At 50.5% G+C, this 15,585-nt stretch overlaps 1 protein-coding gene across 1 annotated transcript in view; it reads right to left on the reverse strand.

Moving 5' to 3' along the window:
* LOC144946472 (glutamate receptor ionotropic, delta-2-like) overlaps window positions 1-15,354 on the reverse strand; it is a 194,763-nt gene extending 179,409 nt beyond the window's left edge. Inside the window, 2 exon segments of the mRNA XM_078875369.1 lie at window positions 5,946-6,358; window positions 14,129-15,354. Of these exon segments, the coding sequence (XP_078731495.1) occupies window positions 5,946-6,117 (172 nt within the window). The 5' untranslated portion in view covers window positions 6,118-6,358; window positions 14,129-15,354.
* Window positions 15,355-15,585: the final 231 nt, after the last annotated feature.

The raw sequence follows: 15,585 nt of genomic DNA on the forward strand, positions 1-15,585 counted from the left end.
ACCCCAACCCCGATCACTACCCCTATCACTACCCCAACCCCTATCACTAGCCCAACCCCTATCACTACCCGAACGCCTACCACTACCCCAACCCCTATCACTACCCCAGCCCCTATCACTACCCAACCCCTAACAACACCCTAACCCCTATCACTGCCCCTACCTCTATTACAAAAAAACGGAATGTGTCATGGGAAGGATACCAGAATTTGTCTTTATCAGAATCTTGATTTGTCCTGGAGAAATCCGATGAGCTATGAAGCTCTTTTTTTTCACAGATGTCTAGTCGGGGTGGGTCAAGAAATGCCGAAGTGGGAGAGCTCCCCCTTGTGAACGCGTTGCCTTGTGGGTGGTGTGTTGCTGTTGTTGTTGTGTTTGTTATTGTTGTTACTCTTGTTGTTGTTATTGTGTTTGTTATGCAACTGACAAACTCCGCAACTATTAAAAATCCCGGGAAGATTTACACATTTCCCAGGAGTGCGACTTCAAAAAGAGAACTCGCTTTTATCTGCGCATTATTATTTTTTACGGCTTTTTACTAATTCGTCTACCTTTTTTTATGCGGCGTGAGACCTCAAGCCACGTGCCTAGCCCCGCCCCTCTACCCCCCCCCCCTCAGCCCCGCCCCTTCACCCCACACCCCCCCACCAACGCACCGCGTACTCAGCCCCGCCCTTCTACCCCCCCCCCCCCCACACATCCTCTTTCCCACCCCCCCACAGCCTCCCTCCCTCCCTCCCACCGCCACCCCCCACATTGATTGATGCCACATCATGCGCCATCAACTCCACGTTCCGATGACGGGACGTGGGTCACGCGCCATTTAGCGCACTCGTCCCTCTCCACCAGCCCCTCCCCCACAACCTCCCCCTCCCCCCGCCCCGCCCCCCCGTGCCCCACATCCATGCTCTACCTGTGCAGTTTTTTGTTGTTATATTCCCGTCGATATTCAACTATTTCTTTCCTGGATAATCCCTTCAGGCGACACATCTCCTTGACATGCCACGGGCGGTGTTCTACCCACGGCGTCTCGTGACGCACGCAGAGCCACACACAGACACATATGGCGTTGTATATTGACGCATGCATTAAACAAAAAAAATCTACAACTTATCCATGAGAGTTGCTTTTTAGTGTTAGATCGCGTAAATATGAATGTTGTGTCGTTAAACCAGCCACCACCCGACACAGACAATTCGTAAGGGGGTTTGTCACGCAAACGAAACGTGCCAATTCGTTACGAGCACAGCAACGCAACGGTGAGTTGCAGAGTAAAACCGACAAACATTAAAAAAAGTCGAGCAATTACAACTAGCATCATCAGGCGACAGCCAGAGATACAACTTAACCAGGACACGTGAGATAGCATTAATTCCGTGTCAAGTTCAAGTTCATGTATTAGGTATAGCCCTGTGAGCCATTCGGCTCTTGAATCGGGTGCAACCGCAACAAACAAAAAACAAAAACATGAACAAGAAAACATCTTAAAGTGAATATGTGACTAAGTGCAAACAGAAAATCCAAGAAAATACATATATGCGTCAAATACATCTATGCAGGAACGTCCAACTCGTGACCCGGGGCCACCATGGTAGGAGATGAGTGGCTTTGACTCTGCCGACTTTGCATTATCTCGAAGCCGCGTATTGCCTTGCGGCAGTTTGAGCCTTTGGAGGGTTTCGCATTCTTGGTTCTTTCGGTAAAGTCACGTAGAAGGTAAATAATAAAATAATTAAAATAAAACATAATAAAATTCTCACGACGTTCCCATTGCAACACAAGCAATCGAAACGTCGTGAGAATTTTATTGTTTTATTTGTATTATTTTATTGTTTCCCTTCTACGTGACTTTACCGAAAGAACCAAGAATATGAATCCATGCAGTCACGAAAGCTTTAAATCGAAATTAACCGCCTTGGAGAGTTGTGTGTGTGTGGCCTTCACAAGTACTCGCTAACAGCACTTGCGCAACAGTCAGTCAAGGTTATACGTGGGGATGGGGGTGGTTGGGTCTTTGTCGCTGTGGGTGGTGTACGGAGATGTGGGGAGCGGTTGGCGCCACTGCCCGACGAACCCGCGCACCCCAGTTCGATTCCCACTCACGCCAACACCAGTGACAATGAACTGGTCCTGGGCGTGGTCCTGGCCGCACCTCCGCCCTAGGTAGACTCAGCCTCAAATGAGTACCTGGTGCGGTGTGTAATCATCGACACTGGGGAGACAAAGGCGGCCGCGCGTGGTGCTGGCCACCAAACCTCCCGTGTGCCGTGATAGCCTGTATAGGTGCTTGCTAACAGCACTTGCCCCGGGTCTGTTAGAGGCTATACAGGGGCTATTTGTCTCTGGACGGAGATCAGTGGAGCGGTGGCACAATGGTTAGCGCACTGCGCTGCGAACCCGGCGACCAGAGTTGGATCCCCGCTCACAACCGACCAATGACAGTGGCGAATGTTCGAACCGGTCCTGGGCCTCCCCTAGAGCTACTCAGCCTAAAATCAGTTCCTCGCGCAGTATACAAACAGCAACACTGGGGAGACAGAGGCACCTGGCGTTGGCTCTGGCCACATCGTGCCTTCACGAGCCGTATCGCCCTTAACAGGTGCTCGCTAACAAATACATGTCGCAACGGATTGCCACTCGATCTCGGCAAGTGGACATCTAGCAGTGGATTGATGGTGGCTGATGACGCTGACAGCGGACTGCCTTTGGCAGCCCCATCTGCGGCTTACGCGATTGCGTATTAGCCTCAAAGAGGCAAGGGGAATCGAATCTCTGAAAAAAACCTTTACCGGATTGACGGGGCAAAATACATTAAAGCTGGCTGCGAATTATTAATGTGATATGTTATCATCCACGGATATAAGCAATCATTGTGATTCGGAGGCGGTGATCATACCGGGATTGCTTTGTGTTAAATCGTACACAGCGGGAGACGCACACTTGCAGCTGCGCGTACAGAGGTAAAACTAAAACTGAGATGCGCATGACAACTGCACGGATGTTGAGCTGCCATTACACGTGTCAGTCATTCCCAATCAACCGCTGCGTGGACGAATAATTGCCCACGCTGAAAGGGAAAACGCGCATGACACGTGCAGTGCGTAAGCCGTGAAACTCGCTACAAGTTTCAACAACAACAACAATAAAAAGAACTGCTCTATCAAACGACGTCTTTTCCGAGCTGTATGTGCCGCGTGCTGATTTGGGAATGATGTCCGACGTTTCGCCGCACGTCCTTTCGGGAGTTCCCTCGGAAAAGCACCGTAAGCACATCCACGAATGCCTCCGACCACACGTGACTATGAAGTTGCGAGCCCGGATTTGCAACATTAAATCTCGTAACGCAACGCCTTTGGCAGTGCAGTTTTTAATAAAACATAACACAACGAAATATGTAAGGCAATATATAGGCAGACCATATGTCTTCTTAATAACAAGACAGATGGTGGCTAGGAGATGTGAACTACCTCGCCCGGTATCCAGGAGGTCTGGGGTTCGATCCCGACCCTGACGCCTGCTGCTGTATATTTGGAGTTTGCGTGTCTCTCTCTCTCTCCCCGTGGTCGAGTAGATTTTTTTCTCCGGGTCCTCCGGTTTTTTCCTCCGCATTTATAAACATGCATTGAGATTATTTAGATGATGTTGGTGCTATAAACAAACCTGGCAACCCCTTATCAGTGCCAAGCTTATTACAGACCAATTCAGACCTTATTGGTCACCCCATGCTCTTATACATCTCAACGTTCATCCTACAAAGTCCCATCACAACGGAGAAACACAAACAAATAGATTGTTTGCCCATATTGAAACAGCCGTATGCAGTATGGACCTAAAAACTCAATTTCCATGGACAAGAATACGGGCAAACCGTATGGGTTAACATCTATGTAGACGTGTCCAAGTGATCGTTCAATTTGTTGAGCTATCGTTTAAGGGCAGGTCGCTTCTGAAAAATAAGTTACTACCTCAATGGCCTTTACCTGCTACGATGGGGATGGTTTAGTTTGATTTGTATGTGTTTGGGCGATTTGTTCACGTTTGTGTTTGTACTGCTTATCTGCCACTACTGAACATCTGTGAAAAAGAGCTTCATAGCTTATCGGATTTCGCCAGTATAAATACATATCCTGATTCTGAATAACTGTTTACGTCAAGGTCCTACGGTCATTCTGGGAGTGCATCATTTCAGCAGCGTTGATTCAGTACAAGAAAACTCTGGACCGGTTTACGCTTTATATATATATAAACACACAATATTTACACGTATACATACACTCCATAATTAAGATACCACTTACACCATTGGAACCTCATTTGCCAGTAAATTATATGATAATTGAGGTTCCAATGGTGTAATTGCTTACCCCGAGCTCTCATACTCTGATGGTACATTGTCTTTGAGTTGTGCGCCTTTTGGCGTCATCTGGTCCAACCCATGTGAGACTAGGCTCTAAGGAAAGCTGTCTCGGGTGTGGACCAATCAACTTCAAGGACAGTGCACATTATCAGAGTTATGTTTTTTGTTTGCATTATGACCGCAGGTATTGTGGTCTATGTAAACATGACTCCTTGTAAAAAAGGTGTCAGTTTTGTTGCCAGATAGAAGGGTAAAAAACAATTATAAGATACCACTTGTGACCAAAATCTGTAAAACTACCACAAAGATTCCCCGTGTAGCCTACACGAACTGTTGGGGCAAGGGCCGTTGGCAAGCGCCTGTTAAGGCCGGCACGGCACACCAGGGCGTGGGTGACCAACATCACACCCGGCCGCCTTTGTCTCCCCAATGCTGCTGTTTACACACCGCACCAGGTTCTCGTTCGAGGCAAAGCCGAACGAGGGGAGGCCCAGGATCGGTTCAGACATTCGTCACCGATAGACATATGGGTCGCACAAACACGCATGTGTACAGAGACATACAAACAGGCGTGTGTACATACAACCACACACACACACACCGCAATAATGTAAATCCCTCTCGTCATTCTTATCAGAGCTACACATTTATCATCGACAGCTGAAACCAAGATCAATCCGCTGCTGGATGAAGGTCTCCCCTTAGGCCGTCACCATAATGCACTTATATAATCACATTCCTGCGGAGGGAGCTGGAAGGAACGTTGGGTTGCTCGGTCAATGGCCAGGGTCGACGGCGGCGTGGTGTATTCCGCAAATATGCCCGACTGTGAGGGCGGGCACAAGCCGGCGTGAGTAGGTTAAACGTTGAGTTTTATAAGGGCACCACGAGGTGACCGGCCCCTCCCCAATCACCCCACCCCTCCCACCCCCCACCCAGCACACCCTCCCCACCCAACCCAACCCCACCCTCCCCACCCAGCCCCTCCCCACCCTCCCCACCCAACCCCTCACCACCCTCCCCTCCCCACCCAGCCCCCCCCCCTTCCCAGCCCCTCCCCACCCTCCCCTCCCCACCCAGCCCCTCCCTCCCCACCCAGCCCCTGCCTGCACGACGGACGGATACAATAATCCCCTGTGGGCTGGTGGAACCAGGTGGTTCCTACCAGTATAATCACAATATATACATAGCTAGATAAAGATCCCCCGTGTAGCCTTAAACAAACTGTTGGGGCAAGTGCTCTTAGCGAGCACCGAAGAAGGCGGGCACAGCACACGAGGTTGTGGGGTCAGCAACATCACGCCCGACTGCCTTTGTCTCCCCACCACCCCCCCCCCCCCCCCGTGGTTGATGTTTACACACAATACCAGGCCACTCATTTAAGGCTGAGTCGACTTAGAGGAGGCCCAGAACCGCTTCAGATATCAGTCAACGAGAGTGACGTGTGCCGGCGTTGCTGTTTCGTTTCCCTAGAAGTAAGAGGATGCGGTGGAGGTGCGCGGAGGGGAGGAAGGGGGATAGAGAAGAACAAAGCACCGGCAACGATCGCAGCCAAAACAGCTGATGGCGTGAGCTTCGTCGTCCTCACCGATGTGTATGATGGACTCGGTCTCCGCTCGGCTCAAGCAGGTGCCGGGCCCCATGCACAGGGGTCCGACGGTGAGCGCCAGCAGGAAGGCGGCGAAGGCCCAGGGAGGAGACGCGGGGAGCTGCAAGCCATGCTCCATTTTTCGGGCAGGCGGCGGTGGCGGCGGTTTCATGCCCACGTCGTTCCGGGGCACCAGCCGCGCCGAGCGCCGCCGTCATCCATCGCGGGAGGATCCCATTGGTAAAAAAAAAAAAAATTCCAACGGCGACAAAAAAAAATATCCAACGGCGACAAAAAAAACTAAAAATCCCGGGGATCGAACTTGGGATGTAGCGGATGCTCCCCACCACCCCACCCCCCGCTGTCGGCTGAAAGCGGGGCGAGAACAGCGCCGCGGTCGTGCCCGGCGCGATCTGGGGGATGAGAGCGGGCGACGGGGGTGGGGGGAGAGTGGCGAGACAGATGCGGAGAGATGAGAAAGAGTGAGTGGGTGCAGTGCGCTCGTGCCGTGTCCGCGGCGAACTGCGATCGCATTTGCGCGATATTTGTCCGCATCGCCGCGCAAATAAACACGATGATGGTAACGCGAGGCAGGCGGCGTGAACACCCACCTCGCTCACCTACCTGCTACAGCGGAGTGTGGGGAGTGGGGGTGCAGTGGTTAGCGTGCGCCGCGCTGTGAACCCCCGCTGGAGACCCGAATTAAACATTTTCGAACATCGGTAGCGACCCATATTGTAATTCAACAATTGAGTCTACGGGTCACATCGCGTGAGTGAAATGTGCGCGGTTTGCCACGTGAGCAAAAGTGCAAATGTCTTGTGTGTACCGTGTGTCGAACTTCTTTCTCGCCGTACATAGCCCACCAGTGTACAGTATTACTGTTTTAGCAGAAACATCACCGGTACTGCTGGAAAGAATTCGCAACATTTGCTACTTGTCAGAAATCTGATTTCTGGTTGGAGGGACGTACAATACAGATTTTTTTTCTTCCGCGATATGTCCCATCAATCAAATCTATAGCTTTGAATTGACCAAACATCCCAATGCGACAGGACCCACCTGAAATAACAGTCGAGATACTCGGTGATGCTTTCCAGGATAAACAAAGCGAACCCATTGGTAGTATTACTACTATTGAATGAGTGCCTGCGATGATGAAATTATTTTTTAGCTATTTAATTGAAGGCTTAAAATTTCATTTCGAGTTGACGCACGGCTGTAATCATTGCACCTGTGGGGAGTTTGATGGTGTGACCCGGACTTAAGTCGGTATTTTCCACCCAATTATGCACCGAGACTCTCAATTAGTATGTAAATTGAGCGATGCGCGTGTGAGGCATTCGTTAATTGCACCGAAGGTGGGAGGTAGGGGGGATCGTCTCGTTTCTGCGTCGCAATCTCTCAATTAGGGTGATTAGGCTGGCAAACTTAATGACCTGAAATGCGCCACACATCGTCAGATTTCGGAAGCGAAGATCGGAAGCTAAGCAGGCCCCCAACCTGCTTAGCTTCATATCTCCGCAAAATATGGGAAGCGAAGCAGCGTGCAGCCTGGTTGGTAATTTGGATGGGTCGCCCCTCTGTGCTATGAAGAAGGACCGTTGCCCGAAACGTCGTCTGTTATATATTTACGTTTAAGGTCACGCGGTCTTGTTGACGAGCGTGTTGAGTGTTCGTCGTCGTCGTTGTTGTTAATTGTGCTTGTGCACCACTGTCAACGCATCATCACCAATGAATTTCTATACGGAAGTGTACTCTCACTTTAACATTTATAAGGCGTATTAACAGATACAACGTCCCGCTGACAATCGGAAGTTTGCGAGTTCAAAGTGGCGTGAATTGGTGATGATGCCAAACCAGCGAAATCAATTGACGGGGGGTGACGCCGTTGTTTAAAGAAGGGACTTGACAGATGGATTTGTCGAAATGACTGCTGCCGCTCACGATACGAGCACTCGAATCTTGAGCGGTGAATCGATTCTTTTCGATTCGTGTGTTGTATGAAATGGGTCCACACGTGGCTTTTGCAACCGCGCGAAAAGAAATTCATTCTTGATTCGATTTGTGACAAATTCAGCAGCCGATCTCACGTCGGGGAAACTTGCGAGTTCAAATCGGGTCGGAGGACGACGGGATCGATAAAATGATGACCACTTTTGCGGAAGTCAATAGTGGATGCCTTCGATGAGAAAATGTCCTCTGCAAAGCCCGGCACAGGAGTGTGGTATTTCCACCAACAAAGATGTCCAAGCACTCGGTTGTTCGTTTTAAACTATTATTTTTTTTACCAACTAAGGCCCACCGAGCTATATAGATATTTTTTTACAGAAGCAACCTGGCCGTAAACGATAGCTCAACGAAGGGGCTTATCGTGTGGAAATGTTTAGCAGCAGCAAAATACCTTAAAGGGCGTGTTTCTAAATGTGGAGGGGGAAACCCGGAGGACCCGGATAAAAATCCACGCGACCACGGAGAGAGCGATACGCGCAAACTCCAAATATACAGCAGGCGTCAGGGTCGAGATTGAACGTCTCGCCATCGTGGAATTCTTGCGTGATATCTGTTCAGAGATCTCATCGTTCAGAGTGCTGGACCGGGAATGCGATCGCAGCTGGCCCTGCCTGCCCCCTGTCCCTCTCCTCCCGTGAATCGTGACGAGGGTAGAGGTCGGCTAAACAGACAACAAAAACCAATAAAGCTCAGAGAACAATGAACCTGTTGCTGCTGGTCACGTGCGTGCGTGGAGTCCTATCACGTGATCGTCATTGACTTCACTTATAATTTGAAGGGAGAAAAAAACCGCAACTGGCTACCCGTATCGATTTACAGCAGCGAAATGTAACACCGAAACGGCTCCGTAGGTTCCACATACGCAGCGACACGCTGCAGAGTGTCACGTGTAAGCTCGCACCGGCTACACGATACAATCCGCCGCTATCAATGCTATTTCCAGCTCACGGGCCATTGAAGCAGTCGCCTTCATTGTTGTTGTTGGGGGGGGTTTAGATGATTAAAACTAAATTATATTTTATTGGGAATTGTATTCCAATGTAAGCTACTGGGGTCGAGCCATGAGACGCCTCAATTCAGAGCCCCACCCCAGTGTTAGAGAATGTCCTCGCGGAAGCAGATATCACAGAACTACTTCTGAATACCCCCATACTAATACAACCTTAGCAACACGCTTGAGGAGCGGGGACACATTTTGCTACGCGGCCTGCTGTCGAGAAATGTTCGTAGCATGGCGGCCCAACTGTGTGTGTTGACTTATCAGAACGAGAATGTTTGCTAAATTACGCGCGAAAAATGTCATTTTAACATCGGTTCAACTTGCGCGTGGAGGTCACCGGGCTGAGGTCAACAACCCCCCGCTCTTGAAAACCCGGTTTGATCGCAGGAAGCTGCAACCCGAAATCAAACCAAGGTTCTCAGCTGTGGCAGATTAGTATCATTCACCCATCAGCCACCCGGCCACTTTACCGAAATCCTTTACTAACCCTACGACGAAATCATAATCTGTATTTATCCAGGAAAATCCGATGAGCCGCCAAGCTCTTTTTCACAGATGCCCAGCGGTCTTCATCTCAACCGTCCGTCGCTTGTTATTGGTTCTTTCGGTAAAGTCACGTAGAAGGGAAACTATAAAATAATAAAAAATATTTTTTATCTTTTTATTATTTTATTGTTTCCCTTCTACGTGACTTTACCGAAAGAACCAATAATATGAATACCTGCAGTCACGAAAGCTTTAAATCAAGATCGCCCGTCACTTGTTTGCGGGGGTTCACTGTTCCAATCCAGCGATCGCCCTCTTTGACACCCGCGGAAAAATAAGTAATATTAAAAAAAAAATTTAAACATGCTTTAAATAAATAGAAGAACTCCACGACTCCAGGAAGTGGCCCCGAAGCTTGCCATAACGGTAGCGAACCGTGGTCAATTACAGCAACGTCACTTTACTGTGGACAATTAGACCCAAGCCGAAATATAACATGTAAAAAAGATTGTTTACATTTTTTTTTATGAAAGAATATAGTATTGTCATCAGTAAGACATAAATATACCAAGTTTGCAGTCGATACCATATTTGTATGTGGGTTAAAATTGAGTTACAAGATTTGAGGATACAACGATAACGACAACCACAACAGACAGAGTGAGTTCAATAAAAGCGTGTAACAACAACGACGATGACGACACCGCCTCGTTTCCAGAGTGGACGCCAAAGATCCCGCGATGCCATTCGCAAGATTCGGGCCCATTATTACGTGTCGCGATAAATTGGTTGGACCCTCGTGAAAAAAAAGTAATGCGACTCGGGCAAGGCTTTCCGACGTAGCAGCAGCGTTCATCTGTATGATAAGCTGATAATGAACTCTCCGTGTTTTTCGAGCACACCTTGACATTTTAGTAAGGACGTATAAAGTGAATTAAAAAATCCACCACCACCACCACCCACCTGCCCCGAAATTAACGTGGCTATGTTTTCCTTCATTGCATCTCATCGAGTTATTGATCCGCTGAAGCTGTATGTCACAGGGTATGTACACACACACGCCATTTGAATAGATTACTTGCAAGGAAATCAATGGACTTTCGGCACAAAATAAAACCAAAATAATGAGCCGTCGCAACGAGAGATGGGAGGAGGGGAAGATGCGTTCGCGAATGACGCTCACCATTCTCTCTCTCGCACTGTCACACAACAGCGCGCCCTGGCGACCCGCGATGAACTCACCGCATCGCTCGTGGCAATGCGGGAAATAACGTCGCCCCCGAGTCTCGATGTGAATGTACGGAGTTTACCGTTTACAGGTAAAAAATGTTTGCCGCAATTGCTTGCTCACTCCGCTGCTGGACGAAGGGTCTCCTCCACCAGAGGGAGCTACAGAGAGTCGCACACCACCGCCTTTCACTCCCCTGTCCTCCCCCCCTTGGTCTATTCTTCCATGATGGCCAGACGTCTTGGAAGAGGTGTGAGTTACCCACACTTTTCCCCGCCATAGGCGACTAACATTAAATCGGTGTTGGGTGGGGGCTTAAGAAACGTGACGATTTTTTTCTTCCACTGCCGAGCCAGGTGATGAAATCTCGAACCGGCGAGCCCCTGGACTTGATCGGTGCGGCTGGGTAAGATACATCGATATCGATTTAAAAAAAAAACAATTGTGGCCGTGCAACCTAAACTATGGAGCACGTCCCAAACGCATCGAGACGCGTAGCGATACACACAGACTCTAAGAGATACTTAGAGACCCATACAAATACACACAGATCCATGGAGATGCACAGATACTCTAAGAGATAGGTAGAGACCCGTACAAATACATACAGACCCATGGAGATGCACACAGACTCTAAGAGATACTTAGAGACCCATATAAATACATACAGATCCATGGAGATACACACAGATGTAAATTAAACGCAAGCCACAGTAGGTGCGATTGTGACCATGCAAACCCAAGCGATGGGACCCCGAAAAGTAAACCCACTGTGGTGAGCGCTCCTTCGACGGTGGAGGAAGAGGAACGGCGAAACGACACGAACTCTCACCATTGGAACCTCATTTGCCTTTTGGCGTCATCTGGTTCAACCCATGTGAGACTAGGCTCTAAGGAAAGCTGTCTCGGGTGTGGACCAATCAACTTCAAGGACAGTGCACATTATCAAAGTTATGTTTTTGTTTGCATTATGACTGCAGGTATTGTGGTCTATGCAAACATGACTCCTTGTAAAAAAAGGTGTCAGTTTTGTTGCCAGATAGAAGGGTAAAAGACACGAACTCTCTCTATCTCGCGGCCGAAGCGCCCTCGTCGTGTCGATCACAGCACTAAATTGGCATTCATCTCCTGAGCGCATTGCTGCTGCTGCCACACTCAAGAATAAGATTAGAATTGACCAAAAATGAAAAAAAAACGAGTGACTATCGAAAAAATACGAATGTGTTTATATATGGTGTTTGTATTATTACGAAGCCTCGCTGAGTCTCAAGACGCCGTGTTGAGGCGCGTCCTGCTGTTACCAGAGAGCGAGCGAGATAACTTGAGCCAAGTCAATTTGTAAGAGTGCTGGGGGTGTCGCAGGAAGACCCGAGCAGCCAAATAAATATCACTTTGGTTTCTGTCCATGACTGTCTTCCTCTGTCTCTCTCTCTCTCTGTATGTACGTGCGTATGTTTAACTTCTTTCGCACCGTACGCAGCCACCCGTGCGAATCGAAGGTGCGGAGGAAGGAAAGTGGCAATGTCTTCTGTCGTATGACGTCGCTACATCATCATCATCACGCAGGGACATCGCCCCTCTTCTTTGCATGCCCAGGCAGCCTACCCACCACCTCATTGCATCCCACAATCTAACCTATATATATGCGTGATATCTCTATTATATTCCGCTGCCTTTGCGCATATGCTACACCTCCATCCCTTGTTGTAAAACGAGTTGAAATGCGGACCCATTCACGCACTACCAATCGATCATCATCCATGGTCAATCTACAGCTGGATGATGGCGTCCCCAACCACCAACCACCACCACCCCGCGTTATTGCAAAAGAACGCCGCTCTCTGCAACAACCAACGTCGTTTTGCGCTCTCCGTGCCCAGGGTGGTAGCGCAGGAGAGCGCTTTGCGAAAAGGTGCCTCTGTGACCCTCGACTGCCCAGCGTGCACGCATGCGGCAATGCCTGTGGCGCGCACGTGTGTTCCACGCATGTCTCTTGCGTGTGTCTGAGCGCGTATGCGTCCGTACGTGCGTCTGTGCGTGCGTGTGTGTGTACACGCGCGGGGAGCGGTGGGGTAGCGGTTAGCGCGATGCGCTGCGAACCTGGCGACGCGAGTTCGATTCCCGCTCACGGTCAACAGCAGTGACGATTATCTGAACCGGTCCTGGGCCTCCCCTAGATCGACTCAGCCTAAATGAGGACCTGGTGCGGTGTGTTAACGTCGCCACTGGGGAGACAAAGGCGGTCGGGCGTGGTGCTGGCCACCCACCCCCTCGTGTACCATTCCAGCCTTCATAGCTGCTCGCTAACAGCACTTGCCCCAACAATCTGTTAAGGCTATACGGGGATCTTTGTCTTTGTATGTGTGTGTACACGCGGGGAGCGGTGGTGTAGTGGTTAGCGCTACTCTGTGCGACGAACCCGGCGATCCGAGTTCGATTCCCATTCATGGTCAACAGCAGTGACGATTATTTGAACCGGTCCTGGGCCTCCCGTAGGTCGACTCAGCCTCAAACGAGTAGCCAGTGCGGTATGTAAACATCGGCACTGGGGAGACAAAGGCAGCCGGGCGTGTTGTTGGCAACCCACCCCATCGGGTCCCGCACTGGCCTTCATACGGGCTACTCGCGAACAGCACTTGCCCCAACAATCTGTCAAGGCTATACGGGGGATCTTTGTCTTTGTGTGTACACGCTAGGAGCGGTAGTTGGTAGTGTTAAGCACACTGCGCTACGAACCTGGCGACTCCAAGTTCGATTCCCGCTGACGACCAATAACAATAACGGGGGTTGTCTGACCCGGTCCTGGGTCTCCCCTAGATCAACTCAGCATTAAAAAAAACATCACTACTAGGGAGACAAAGGCGATCGGGAGTCGAGTTGACCACCCACCTCCTCGTGTGTCGTTCCGGCCTTGAACGGTGCTCGCTAACAGCACTTGCCCCACACGCGGGGTCTTTCTGTTTGTGCTGTCTCTCATGAACGTAGAGTCAAGGGCACGCAACGTAAAAAGACGGCAAAACTGCGACCATAACTACATCAACAGAGACAAAAGCTGTCTTGTAGTTGGAAGCTATCCGTGCAGAACGCGTATCATCATCATCGTCCTCTCTCCATCATAGAGGAGATGACAGTACATTGCATCTCAACATCAGCGATAACCGAACAACCGACTGATTGATTCAAACGCTGAATCAATTATCGATGGATCAAGTCCTTCCTTTGTACATTCATTCACGTGGATCGTGTTGTGTGCAGAGCGTCTGATCTCAATCGGCGAGCTTTCTCGTCTGGGGGGAGGGGGGGTTCAACAAAGGATGAAGTGATACGCGCGCGTGTGCTTGCAAGCGACAATCGACACACACACACACATGCACATTTGACATCTAAATTGTGAAATCGTCGCGGTAAAGCATGGTCAAGGTGCTGTGGGCGCGCTGTGGATGTGTGTCTGCTCACCTTGTCAAGAGGCCGTGAAAGACGACGAGGGAGCCAGAGGAGTGATCGCACACTCCCGACTGAAGATGATTCGGAGTGGTCAACAACCTCTGGTCCCGCGCCTCCTCCTCATTCCTTAATCTTCCTCGTCAGCCCTCCTTCCCCTCCTCCTGGCCCGTCTGTGCACCTCGTTAGATCCCAGGTCTTCTTCCTTGCAAGCAGAGCGATGGAAACACTGTGCGTCGCGACGTTTCGGTATCGCTTGTGATTTAAATAATGAATTGGTGATGATGATGATGGATATTGCTGCTGATGCTGATGGATTATGACTATTTACTGATGATGATGCTGCTGCTGCAGCTGCTAATGATGACGATGATCCTGCAGCTACTGTTGCTGCTGCTGATGCTGCTGCTGCTGCCGCTGCTCCTAAGGATGATGACGATCCAGCCGCTGCTCATTATCTTGCTCCTGCTGCGAATGATGATTACGATCCTGCCGCTGATGATGATGATGCCACATTTAAATTAAGCGGGCTCAGAGATGAAGCCGATGATGAAGACGTTACAGGGGGCAGTGGGGGGGGGGGGGATTCACGTCGTGCCCCCCATCTCTCTCGGCTCGCTCCGTCTCGGCCACCTTTCTCTCCCGTGCTGCTGCTGCTGCTCCTGAATTTCACCTCTCCCAGCCGTGCTTGCGGGACAGCGGTGACACTCCCACTCCTTCTCTCCCTCTACCCCCTCCTCCGCCCCATCCTCCTCCTCCTTTTCCTCCTACCCCTCTTCGCTCGCCCGCTCACGCAGTCGCGCCGGCGGGTGCCGTGCGAGCGACGAGCGAGGCAGCCTCGACTCGAAGGGTGACTCGAGGGCGACTCCAGCGGTCACACCTCGCCACCTCCTCCTCCTCTTCCTTCAATGAGAGCTCCGATCTTCTGACTTCGCCTCCTCCCTCCCTCCTCCTCGAGTCCTCCTCGGCGCTGCCGCTTGCTCCTTTGGCTCCGATGTCTCGATTCCGTCCGTCCCCTGCTCCCGCTCCGCTTCTTCCTCTCTCCTCTGTCGCCACCTCCCTCCCCCCCTCCCCTCCTCCTCTCTTGCTCGGCCTCTCCCTCTCGCTCCCTCGCCACGCGTGTGTCTGTGTGTGTGTGTCTGTGTGTGTGTCTGTGTGTATCCCTCTCCAACACCAACCACGCTCCCTCGCACCCCGGCACACTGCGCACGCGTTCCCGGTGTCCGCAGGGAAGGAACGCGCGGTGTGCAGTGAGACCCGGTTCGCTCCCCCCTCTCTCTCTGTCCCCCTCTCTCTCTCGCTCTCTGTCCCTCTCTCTCGCTCTCTCTTCTTCTTTTTACGATCAGAGGAAGCAAGAAGATGCTCGGTGTAGTCGGCACTTTGCTTCGTTCATCATTTCGTTTTTTGTTGTTGGTTTTTTAATGCTTTGCTTTATGTAACCCCCCCCCTCTTTTTAATTAAAGATTTCACAA

This window comes from Lampetra fluviatilis, chromosome 41, assembly GCF_964198595.1.
Source record: "Lampetra fluviatilis chromosome 41, kcLamFluv1.1, whole genome shotgun sequence".
NCBI lineage: Eukaryota > Metazoa > Chordata > Hyperoartia > Petromyzontiformes > Petromyzontidae > Lampetra > Lampetra fluviatilis.